Consider the following 13,045-nt stretch of genomic DNA (forward strand, 5'->3'; position numbering starts at 1 on the left):
GGGCGTCTGCTTTCGGCTCAGGGTGTGATCCTAAGGTACTGGTACCGGGATCCCCATGGAGTCCCCCATCGGGCTCCTTGCATGGGGGCTGCTTCTCCCTCTGCCTATGTCTCTGTCTCTGTCTCTCCCTCTCTCTGTCTCTCATGAGTAAATAAATAAAATATTTTTTAAAAAACAAGAAAAGTTATATAGAAACTTTTATCTCTAGAATAGAGAACATAATTTTGTGTCCATAGAAAATTAACAAAAATGAATTACAAGGTTTGCCATCCTCGTCCATGTATATTGAATGTGCTCTTAATTGCCTTTATTATCTCCCCACCTTATTTAGTTTTATGAAGAATGATGTCTCTCCTTTCAGCTGCAGGGGCATGAAGTGATATCTTAAAGTTTTTTTCCAAGATGTTTTCTTGCTAGTAGTTGTTAGATAAGAAGACTTGCATTTTTCATTATTGAGCATCTCAAGACAAAGAAGGCCTGAAAGATTAAATTTTAGCAAGATAGAGAAACAACAAAACCCAATTTTCTTTAGCGATAATGCAATAAAGGGCAAGGAATGCTCTTCCTCACAAAGGTGGCTTTCCATGGCAGGGCCAAACCAAGAGGGAAACAAAACCAACCAAACAAGAAAAAAGATCGCACTAAAATATAATATGTAGGTATGTATGTAAACTTAAATATGCCAGGTATATGTAAATTAAATGAAAAGGGGGGGGAGTCTAATTCACTTTATTAAGGCACAGCTTGAGGGGATCCTTGGGTGGCTCAGTGGTTTAGCGCCTGCCTTTGGCCCAAGATTGATCCTGGTAGTCCTGGGATCGAGTCCCACATCAGGCTCCTGCATGGAGCCTGCTTCTCCCTCTGCCTGTGTCTCTGCCTCTCTCTCTCTCCCTTTGTGTCTCTCATGAATAAATAAATAAAATTTAAAAAAAAAAAGCACAGTTTGGGATGCTCAGCTTCTAAAACCCTTACTCGAAGGGTTGCCTCAATTTATTTTTCATGGAATGAATGTGTTCTTTTTTTTTTTTAATGGTTTTACAAACATGTTAGAAATGGCTTTGGAACCCAAACTTATGACATTCATAGTTTCCCTTAAGATGTATGTACTTGTGAACTTCGGCTGTTTTATTCCCGGCTAGAAAGGGCCCAGCAGACTGCCAGGCGCGAGGCAGGTGCTCAGAAGTCACACGGCTTACCGGATGGATGAGGAAAGAGATGAAGCTTACTGGGAGTCCGCCTGTCCGGGAAAGGTCCTCGGCAGCCGGGGCCCAGCGCCCAGCCCCCCTCGTCCGCACCTGTTCTGCGTTCTCGGGAAAGCAGGTGTGCGGCGCGCGGGGCGGGAGCGCGGGGCGGGGAGCGCGGGGCGGGGAGCGCGGGGCGAGCCCGAGGACCGCGCGAGGAGCGGGAGCGCGGGCGCGGCGTCCCCGGGACCAGCCGCCAATAGGAGGAGCGGCGCCCTGGGCCGGCGGGGGGGGGCGCCAAGCTCCGCGCGCCGCGGGGATGGAGCTGGGGCATAAAAGGCCGAAGAGCGCGTTCCCGCGTCGCGTCTGGGAGCGGGCCCTGGGGGGTCGTTCCCTTCCCTCTTCGCTCCTTCCCCGGCGCGCGGCTTTGGGCGCTGGGATTTAAGCTTGGCCCCGGACGCCCTCTGGCCCGCGGGGTAGAGGACCCTCCCCCTCCCTGGGCGTGTTTTGCTCGCTCTAAACGAGAAGGTTAGGACCCTTGAGGGTCTTCCCAGCGCCCCCATTCTTATGGAAGGTAAGGAGGGGAAGGGAGACCCCGCCGGAGGTCCAAGGCGAGGAGCTGTCAGGCGTGGGCGGCCCAGGGGGGAGGTGGTTTTCCCGGGGCGAGGCCGCGCGCTTGGATAGGGACCCGTGGGGACCCGCGATAGCCTTGAACTGGCGCCCAGTACCTGCTGCTTAATTCTCCTGAGGGCAGGTGGTATGATGATCCTCACTTTCGCCAAACTTCGTAAATTCAGGCGCTCCTCTCTCCTCCCGGCCGGGGAGCAGGTGTTTAGCCTTAAATCTGAGAGTATTTCCTCCCCCTGGGCTCTGCCTTTGTTCCTCCGCTCTGCCTCCTCTCAGCCCCTCTTCCTACTGAAGAGGATACTAACAGCCAAAAACTTTACAGACCTGTGCTCCGCGCTACAAGTTTTTCTCCGAACTAGCAAAGGTCTAGAAAGAACAGCGCATGCTTGCTGTGTCAGTCACTTGTACCCATTGTAGTGAGGCTTTAAATAACTCCCACCCTTCTCCCCCAGCAGTGACCTAAAACCTAAAATTGCCCTCTCCTACAATGGTTACCAGTGAGCTCCCACCTACTAAGTTCAAGTACAGTCGACAGGCATTCATTTCTTGGTCTCTTCGGGATTTGACAAACTGATCTTGCATTCCTTTTTACCTTTTGGATTTTCCGCTTTTTAAAGGAATGTATTCTGATTAAGATTGTCACATATTTTCAAAAACCCAAAACAGGGATCCCTGGGTGGCGCAGCGGTTTGGCGCCTGCCTTTGGCCCAGGGCGCGATCCTGGAGACCCGGGATCGAATCCCACGTCGGGCTTCCGGTGCATGGAGCCTGCTTCTCCCTCTGCCTGTGTCTCTTCCTCTCTCTCTTTCTCTCTCTGTGACTATCATAAATAAACATTTAAAAAAAAAAAAAAAAAAAAAAAAAAAACCCAAAACACAACCACGGTTAATATTTTGGCTTTTTTTTTTTCTGCAGAGGTTTTAATTATCCTCATATTACCATATGCTTTTAACCCTCCACCTGTTGCTTGTCGCTGCATGAAGAGGTTATTTTAATGACCAGAAAGATCAAGCGTAGGACGTATTTCTAAATTTTTAAAGTAGGCTCCACTTCCATCGTGGAGCAAAACCCGGGGCTTGAACGTTCAACCCTGAGATTAAGACCTGAGCTTAAATTAAGAGATGGTCCTTAACCAGCTAAGCCACCCAGGTACCCCTAGTACATGCTATATTTTAATGCATTTATTTCATTATTCATAATGAATTTTAATTTGGCAGTTATTTTTTAAAATACCTTTAGGTAGAAAACCTTATTTCTATATTTGGGATTCTTTCCATTGGATAATTTCCCAGGGGGAGGTTGCTGATTGACAAGTCAAGCAGGTTTTTAAAGCTCTTCATAGGTGGGCATAAAGCTTTCCAAGAATGTAGCTATTAACATTTTCCTACAATATCTGCTCCATTCCATTCTCATTGTCCTATTGTATTTTTTAAGGCTAAATATTTTTGCCATTTTGATCAATGTGAAATGATATCATCTTGTTTGTATATTATCTCTTTCAGTTTGAACTAACCTTTCAGAAAATAGTAATAGGTTTACCCTTCTCCCTGTATGAATAGGCTATTAACAATACTTTGCTTTTAGTGTGTTTCTAATCTATAATGTGAACCTTTTTAAAACCATATTTTAGTGTGAACTATAATTCATATAGAAAACGGCATTAAACCTAAATGTGCAGCTAGTGGTTACCAAGTGATCCTCCATGTAAACCAATACAAAATCAAGGAAAAGAACATTACCAGCACCCACGCACCCCCAGGGGCATCTCCCCGAATGTAAACCCCTCCCTCCCTGCCAGGGTGGTGTTAAATCAACTTTTATAAGTAGTAATCTCCTTACCCCTAGCCCATTTAAAAAGTATGGTTTTATCACCTATACATGCATCCATAAACAGCATAGTTAAGCTTTCTTTTTTTTCAGTTTCAATGTTTTTATAAAGTTTATTTTTTAAAGTAATCTCTACACTCAACGTTGGGCTCAAACTCCTGAGATTAAGAGTTACGAGCCCTTCCAACTGAGCCAAACTGGTGCCCTAATTTTGATCATTTTATAAATGGAATTATATGGTACATAATCTTTTTGGGTCTGGTTTCTTTCACTATGTGAGATTCATCCTAGCAGGTAGCTGCATATCCTATATTTTCATTGCTGTATGAGATTTCTTGTATGAATTTTCCAGTATTTCTGGTTCTATAGGTGGGCTCTTGGGTCTTTTCCAGTACTTGGGAATGACAGATAATGCTGCTGTGGCTAGTCTTCTACATCTCTTAGCGTTTCTGCACACACTTCTCTTGAGTGTATTCTAAGGACTGTACTTGTTAGTCTATAGAGGATGCATGTCTCCAATTTAAAAAAATTATTATAAAATAGCTTTAGATTTACAGAAAGAGGGGATCCCTGGGTGGCTCAGTGGTTTGGTGCCTGCCTTTGGCCCAGGGTGTGATCCTGGAGTCCCGGGACTGAGTGCCACATCAAGCTCCCTGCATGGAGCCTTGCTTTTCCCTCTGCCTGTGTCTCTGCCTCTCTCTCTCTCTCTCTCTCTCTCTCTCTCTCTCTGGTGTCTCTCATGAATAAATAAATAAAATCTTAAAAAATATTTACAGAAAGAGTTTTTATATACTCCTTAGCCAATTTCCCCTATTTTTACGTTTTGTGTTACTATAGTATATTTGAAACCACTAAGGCAATTGAGACCACAACTAAGTCACACTTACATTTCACCAGCATTTCCTAGTGTTTTTTTTTTTCTAGGATCTTTTCCAGCATACCTATTACATTTTGTCAGTTTGATCTGTGACAGTTTTAGTCCTCCTACCCCCACCTGCCTTTTCTTTTTAAAGATTTTATTTAAATTCAAGTTAACATAAAGTTTTGTTTTTATTATTAGTTTCAGAGGCTGAAAGTAGTGATTCATCAGTTGTATTAACACCCAGTGCTCATTACATCAAGTACCTTCCTAAATCCCCATTGCCCAGTTACCCTATCCCCTCACCCACCTCCCCTTCAGCAACCCTCAGTTTGTTTTCTATAGTTAAGTCTCTTACAGTTTGCTGCCTTATTTTTCCTTTCCTCCCTACGTTCATCTGTTTTGCTTCTTAAATTCCACATGAATGAAATCATATAGTATTTGTCTTTTTTTGACTTATTTTGCTTAGCATAATACCCTCTAGTTCTAGCCACGCCCTTGCAAATGGCAAAGGTTCATTCTTTTTAATGGCTGAGTTATATTCCATTGTGTATATATACCACATGTTCTTTATTTCTTCATCGATGGACATCTGGGCTCTGCATATTTTGGCTAATGTGGACATTGCTTCTATAAATATTTGGGGTGCGCATACCCCTTTGAATCACTATTTTTGTATTCTTTGGATAAATAGTAGTTAAATTTCTGGGTCATAGGATAGTTCTATCTTTAACTTTTTGAGGAACCTCTTTATGTTAGTGAGTGGCTGTACTAGTTTGCATTCCCACCAACAGTATAAGAGGGTTCGCTTTTCTCTACATCCTCACCATCTATTGTTTCCTGAATTGTTAATTTTAGCCATTCTGACAAGTATATGGTATTTCGAGTGGTTTTTATTTGTATTTCCCTGATGAATGATGTTGAACTTTTTTTCATGTTTCAGCCATTTTTAAAAATTTATTTTTAGATAAATGCTAACGAGAGCAGGGGGAAGGGCAGAGAGGGAGAGAGAATCTGAAGCAGGCTTTGTGCTGAGGGCAGAACCCAATGCAGGGCTCAGTCTCAGGACCTGAGATTATGACATGAGCCAAAATCGAGTCGAAGGCTTAACTAAAGGAGGAACTCAGGCACCCCTCTGTTAGCCTTTTGTATGTCTTTGGAGAACTGTCTACTCCTGTCTTCTGCCCATTTCTTGTTTGGGTTTTTTGGGTGTTGAGTTCCTTACAGATTTTGGATACTAGCCCTTTATCTGATATGTCATTTGCAAATATCTTCTCCCATTCTATGGGATGTATTTTAATTTTGTCCACTGTTTCCTTTGCTGTGAAAAAGCTTTTATCTTGATAAAGTCCAATAGTTCTTTTTTGCTTTTGTCCCCCTTGCCTCTGGAAACCTATCTAGCCAGAATTTGCTGTGGCTGAAGTCCTATAGGTTGCTGCCTATGTTCTCTTCTAGGATTTTGATGGTTCCCTGTCTCACATTTAGATCTTTCATCCATTTTGAGTTTATCTTTGTGTATGGTATAAGAATGATCCAGTTTCATTCTTCTGTGTGTGGCTGTCCAATTTTCCCAGCACCATTTGTTAAAGAGATTGTCTTTTCTCCATTGGATATTCTTTCCTACTTTGTTGAAGATTAGTTAACCATATACACGAGGGTCCATTTCTGGGCTCTCTATTCTGTTCCATTGGTCCATGTGGCTGTTTTTTTGTGCCAGTACCATACTGTCTTGATCACAGCTTTGTAATACAGCTTGAAGTCTGGAATTGTGATGCCTCCAGCTTTGGTTTCCTTTTTCAACATTCCTTTGACTATTTGGGGTCTTTTCTGGTTCCATAAAAATCTCAGGATTATTTGTTCCAGCTCTGTAAAAAAAAAAAAAAAAAAGAATGCTGGTGGTATTTTGATAGGGATTGCATTCAATGTGTAGATTACTTTGAGTAGTATAGCTATTTTAACATTTCTTCTTCCAATCCATGAGCATGGAATGATTTTCCATTTCTTTGTGTCTTCCTCAATTTCATAATTGCTCTGTAGTTTTTAGAGTACAGATCTTTTACCTGTTTGGTTAGTTTTATACCTATGTATCTTAGGAGTTTGGTGCAATTGTAAATAGTATGGATTCCTTGATTTCTCTTTCTGCTTTTTTTTTTTTCTTTTTAAATATGACCCTGACAATTTTGAGAAGTACTGATCAGGTATTTTGTAGCAGATCATTTTGAGTTTGTCTGAGGTTTTCCTCATGTGTAGACTGGGATTTGAGGGAGGAATAGGACAGTGGTGATGTACCATTCTCCTCACATCATTCCAGTGTCAGTGACCTATGGCTGATACTAACCTTGATCACCAGGCTGAGACCACTGTTTATCAGGTTTCCTCACTTAGAAAATCACTAAGCACAGTCCACACTCCTGTGTAGGAGTGGGATTGGGTTAAGATATATTTCCCGGAGGAGGGAATTATCTATATAACATATTTGGATTTTTTCTGTAAGAGTGATTTGTCTTTTTCCATTTATTCATTCAGTCATTTATCTCTATCTGTATGTACTCATGGATATTTGCTTTCTGCTTTGGGTTATAATAAAGTAGTATGTTATTTTGGCCAGTGGAAGCTCTTTCCAGTTGGCTCCTGTGTCTTTTTGACCTACCCCATCCTTTTTTCCTTTCTGACCTTATAAGTTCTAGGGTCATCTTGTATATTTCTAACCCCGGCCCTAGAATCTGCAATTTCTCCAAGAAGCCCTGATTCCTCTTATTGAAGGACAGTATTTGAACCTGTCTGACCTGAATCTGAGTGCATATAATTTTAGAAATTAGTAAAAACCACTCTAGAACTGTTGACATTTATATTCCAGTTGTATTTGCCAAATTTCCTATAAAAATTTTTGCTATTTTTTTGATTTGCCATTTGTGTTTGAAATCTTATAGACAAGAGGTTTTAATTTCAACATAGTTAACCATATTTTCTAATATACATCCTGATTCTTTATTTCCCTTATTATGCCCAAGCTGGTAAGTCTCTCCTCTCCTGAGGTGTAATAAATATTCTTTATTTTTCCCTCCTCTGGTTTGAGTATTGATGACTTACTGATTTACTCGGAGATTTATTCTGTACAGATACTAATCATTTTTCCTGAATGGTTTACCAGTTGTCCTTAAATAATCTGCACTGATATGCTTCCTTTTCAATTACAGTATTTATTATACATGAAATCTTATCAGATTGTCTTTTCCTGAGTTATCTACACTGCTGCTTTGATTATGGTAGCATCATAGAGAAGGACTGATCAAGTTACATATTCAGCAGTAGGGGGGGTAAATTTTTGGAAGTGGTTTCAACCTCTGGGGCAGTTTACTGCCCTGGGACATCTGGCAATGTCTGAAAACCCTTTGCCATGACTGCAGGAGACTGAAAGTTCTAATGGCATCGAGTGGGTAGAGGCCAGCAATGCTGCTAAACATCATATAGTGCACCCGAGTGTCCTCAATTATCCAGTCAACTATGTTAGCAATAGTGAGGTTGAGAAACTGCTACCGGAGATTGCATTAGAGCAACCAAGAAAGAAAATCAGGTGAGAGTACTATGAAAAAGGTGGGAATATCATGTTTTCTAGATGAAATGTCCCTTCCCCCAGACCTTCCCATCTCTACCCTTTATAGAAAAGAATCCTGTGCTCTAGAGTTCTACTAGAGCTCAGAAGATTGCCATTATATATTTAGAGGCCCTCCTCTTCCCAAAGACCAGTGTTCAGCGCAGTATCACAGAACATGGCCACAAAGATTACATTTAACCCCGAATTCCCCATGCCTAGAATAAGTGAAACTAAAAGGTAGTGGTACCTAGTAGAAAACAAATGAGCTTTGTATTTTGATTGGCTACTTGTCAACTCTGTAACCTGGGCAAGTTTCAGGACTATTTTTAAGACTAAGAATTTTCATAAAGAACCTATACACTGTAGATCTTCAACAAATGTGGCATTATTAACATGTACTGAATATTTTGAACAAATGTGGTTTAATTAAGGGCAAACATCTACGTCAATAAATTTGCAAATTCAATCCTCCAAGACCATGGGTTCCTTTAGTTCAGAACATACTGGAATTTATGAATGTCTTCATAGAAGAGTAGCAACACCAGACAGAGCATCTTTCCCTCTTCCCCAAAATATGGTATATGGTACTTTCTGTCAGAATTTGTAGACATCATATAGTAGCAGAAACCCAGTAGGATCCAGAACTATATAGATCTTGGCTCCCAGAGACCCCCCAAAAAGCAAAAGGAAAATGAAAAGTGTGGGATTATGAAAGCAAAAGGGAAAGAGAATATCAAGAAGTAAGGCATTGTTAAAACAGCAGTTATTATGTGTATGGCACCCTGTGAGTTAGGTGCATGTATTAACTTCTAATCTTTGCAGAGGTAGGGACTGTTAGAAACTTGAATTCAAAGATCAATACCTATTAGGTTTTTGCAACAGGGTGGTAATTGCTCTAAGTTATCTCAGTGCATTTCTGATTGCAAAAGTGAGCTTGCAGTGGATGGTGGAGGAATAATAGGTTAAGTATAGAAGACTCTGAATAAGTTTGAGCATGAAGATGAGGGGGATGCAGAGTAAAGGGAACATAGATTTGGGCATGTTTAAATGTTAATGAAAAGGACTGAGGGGAAAAGCCTTTTTGTTCTGGATAAATTTCAGTCTTCCTTTGAAGTTTCCTCAAATTTACTCCTTTTTGCTGCTTTTTAATAAGTTACTATGGAACCTTATTTCCCCCATCCTTCTTTTTGAGGCCCATTAGCAAGATCAGTGGCATAAGCATTTTGGAGGCTGGAACGCTCTAGGTGGAGTTCTATCCTTACCACTTACTAGTTGTCTCTCTAGCCAGTTGCTCTAGAGGAGATAAGGCATTTGGAGACAGTTTAAGTGATCAACTCGAGGTACCTGTGCTGAATAAGAAACTGAATAAGGCTCTTACATGACTGACAAATAAGAGGAAAACAGGCCTCAAGAGAAGAGGATTTGATTGTATTTGAAGAACTGTCACAGTGGGAGGGAGAGCAAGAAATTGCTGCTATCTGGAAGGTATTCAGAGAGAATGGGTTATAGGAGCTTGCAGGTAAGTGTGAGTAGTCATTACTGATGAAGTCTGGAGTGAGAGCATCAGAATGAAATGTTGGAGTGGAATAGTCACGGGAGCTCAGGTCCGTGATGTAAGAGAATGCTGTTTGGGGTGAGCTGTAACTTGGAACACATCCAGAACATTTGCAGTGTTGGGACTCGGTGTGAAAGGAGCTCATGAGCTGGGAACACAGATCGTCACTGGCTATGTAGGGCTTGTGACAAGAAATGAGAAGACAAAAAGAGCTGGATGGTGGCATATTCCAAGTGTGTGTGCTTCAGGAGTAATGATGTGTTGGGAGCAGTGTAATAACAATGTTTTATGGACTGAGGTGTATGTTGGATGTTGGTAGAGGAGAGAAGGCATGACAAGAGTTGCCAGTACTTAGTAAGAGCCTAGACTATGCCAGGCAATAGATGAACTCCTACCTCACTTAATCCATACTGTTCTCTGAGGGTGATCCAGAGCTGCTCCTTTAGGAGAATAAACTGAGGCTCAGAGAGATGAATTGCCTTTATTTCTGACAGCTCATAAGTGGTGGGACTGGGAGTAACTCTGGAAAGGTGGAAGAAACCTACAGTGATCTGTATTAGAGGAATGTTTTTATGACAGCAAAACATATTGCAGGGGGCACCAAGTCAGTACTGAGTCTAACTGTGGGGCTTCAACATGTGTTTGTTGAATTAATCTATATTTTTATGGGTATTTCATTTTCTAATCTTTTGTCAGTCTTGTTTGTTCCTATATATTTTTTAAAGATTTATTTTTATTTTAGAGTGTGCTGGGGGGAGGGGGGAAGGACAGAGAGAGACAGCATCTTAAGCAACTCCTTGCTGAGCATGGAGCCCTACATGGGGCTGGATCTCACAACCCTGAGATCACACCACCTGAGCCAAAATCAAGAGTTGGATGCTTAACCAGACCACCAGGTGCCTCTATTCATATTCTTTTGATGTTTTTTTCCCCTCACTGAAGCCTGAGTATTGATCTGTGAACAAGATGACAGATGGGTCGTCATCTTCCTTCTTCCCTGATTTTGGGCTGCTGTTGTATTTGGAGGAGCTAAACAAAGAGGAGTTGAATAAATTCAAGTCATTTCTAAAGAATGAGACTGTGGAGCCCAGGTCCTGCCAGATACCCTGGGTTGAGGTGAAGAAGGCCAAGCGAGAGGACCTGGCTAATTTGATGAAAAAATATTATCCAGGAGAGCAAGCCTGGGATGTGGCTCTCAAAATCTTTGGCAAGATGAACCTGAAGGATCTGTGTGAGCGGGCAACAGCAGAGATCAACTGTGAGTGATGCTGGCAACCACTCTGGGGCTGGGGGAAAGATGTGCTTCTGGAGCCCCATCAGCATGATTCTATGAAAGGGACTTGGGGATTAAACCATTGTTGGATCATTTGAGAAACACTGAAGAGGCAGGAGGATTTTGAGTACTATTATTCAGTGTGGCTCCTTAATTGGTGGGGTGGGGGGTGGGGACAGAATTCATCCATTTTGTACTAATTAGAATGACTAAAGGAATTAAGTGATAAGAATTGTCCCATCTAGTTAGTGTTCCTTTGCCTGAAGGGCAAATAGTCGTAGGTTGCACTAAATTTTAAGTACCTTCAGATAGGACTTAAGATCTTCACTGAAATATGAGGAATGGGCAAAAGCGTAAGCCACGCTGATATTTCTAGTCATTCCTAAGTATAAAATATTATAGACCTCAAAAATTTCTTATGTACTTTACAAAGCTTTACAGCTACAAAATTGTATTCATTATTTCCTAGGAGCCTCACCATATCCCTGTGAGGTCAGTGTAGACAAGGAAACAGGCTTAGACTACAGCACTTGCCCTGGAGTTACAGGATGGAGAGCCTGGCAAGAGGTCCCTTCCTCGGTGCTGTTGACACCACCTCACTTCCTTAGCTAAGCTGGGGGAGTCTGAGGCTCTGTTTGCTCCAGTTTTCTTGAGCCCAGATGTCATAGAATTAGACCACTGAGGACCATTCTGGCCCCTGTTTGGCTATCACTAAAGCTCTCCTTGTGTATGGTAAATCTCACAATCCTGTTGGAACCTGTCTCAGGGACAGCCCGGACCATGGTAACAGAAGGTGCCAGGACACAAGAGGAACAAGATGATCAGGAGGCAGTGCAAAGTGAGTAGATGTTTTGTGATTTGGGAGGAGTTTGAGGGTTTGAAGTGTGCTAGAGGTTTATGCCCCAGGGGACAGTTGTTGATGATTATTCAAAGAGACTCAAGACAACTGGCTCTCTAGCCAAGGTCAAAATCGGGGCCATGTTAACTCAGGGTCTCAGTGAGAATAGTATTTGGAAAAGCCCAGTCGTGAGTTTACAGTCTGATGAAGGAGGGTATATTCATGTTTTATTTTACAGAATTAGAGTCTCTGAGTTTGGCAGGGACTACTGGGCTTATCACATCTACTCTCTTCCTTTAGAAATGATTCTGTACTGGGTGTTATTCTGTGTGTTGGCAAATTGAACACCAATAAAAAATAAATTTATTTTAAAAAATGATTATTTGAGTTGTAGGAGAGGTAACCAACTAGTCCATATAGAATGTAATTCGTAGAACCAGGTCTCCTCAGTCTTGGTTCAGTACTGTTTCCATTCCCCCGACTTTGTTTTAAATTCTATGTAGTTGAATTCTATTTTATATAAATGGAATTACAGTAGAAAGAAAATTGGACCATGTGGGAAATCCATTCTTACCCCAGCTATGGCTGCTTTCTGATGGGCCACATTATTTCATTCAAGAAGTTAATTGAGATCTACTTTATTCTAAGCACTAATAAAAATTGCTCATTGTGTTAAATGATCTCGAAGATAACTTTCTGCTTTGACTTTAATTTCTGATTCAGTATAGGGAAATTTTATTCCTGTGGTATTTATTACTGGCCATAAATTTAGGAAATCAGGATTCCACCTCATAGAAGTTGACTGTTAGAAAATTTGGAAGATAGATAAAACTCTAACAAAGAAAGTAAAAATCATCCTCATAATCCAAATTTTCTTTTAAGTACTGTACTAGATAATACCAAAAAGAGTATCTGTAATACAAACCGTCTTCTGGAGGAGATCTAAGTGATGTAATTTAGGAATATAGGTGAGGTTTGGTGGGGTGAGCCCCAGAGCTGATGACCCAGAAAGAATTCTTGAGAGTGCAAAAATGATGGTTTTATTTAAAGCACAAGGACAGGACCCGTGGGCAGAAAAGAGCTGCTACCCCAGGGTTATAAGCGGTGGCTGATTTTATATAACCTGGGAGTTGGAAGAGGTAAGGAAAATTCTTTCAAAAGCCTCAGTGTCCATCGAAAGATGAATGGATAAAGAAGATGTGGTCTATGTATACAATGGAATATTCCTCAGCCATTAGAAACGACAAATACCCACCATTTGCTTGGATGTGGATGGAACTGGAGGGTATT

General features: G+C 41.4%; 1 protein-coding gene across 1 annotated transcript in view; it reads left to right on the forward strand.

Annotated features, from left to right (window-relative positions):
- Window positions 1–1,475: 1,475 nt before the first annotated feature.
- The window catches only part of NLRP14 (NLR family pyrin domain containing 14), a 41,950-nt gene continuing 30,380 nt past the window's right edge, over window positions 1,476–13,045 (forward strand). The window contains 3 exon segments of the mRNA XM_025459341.3: window positions 1,476–1,755; window positions 10,587–10,902; window positions 11,684–11,755. Coding sequence (XP_025315126.3) covers window positions 10,611–10,902; window positions 11,684–11,755 — 364 coding nt within the window. The 5' untranslated portion in view covers window positions 1,476–1,755; window positions 10,587–10,610.

The sequence above is a fragment of the Canis lupus genome, chromosome 21, assembly GCF_003254725.2.
Source record: "Canis lupus dingo isolate Sandy chromosome 21, ASM325472v2, whole genome shotgun sequence".
Classification (NCBI taxonomy): Eukaryota; Metazoa; Chordata; class Mammalia; order Carnivora; family Canidae; genus Canis; species Canis lupus.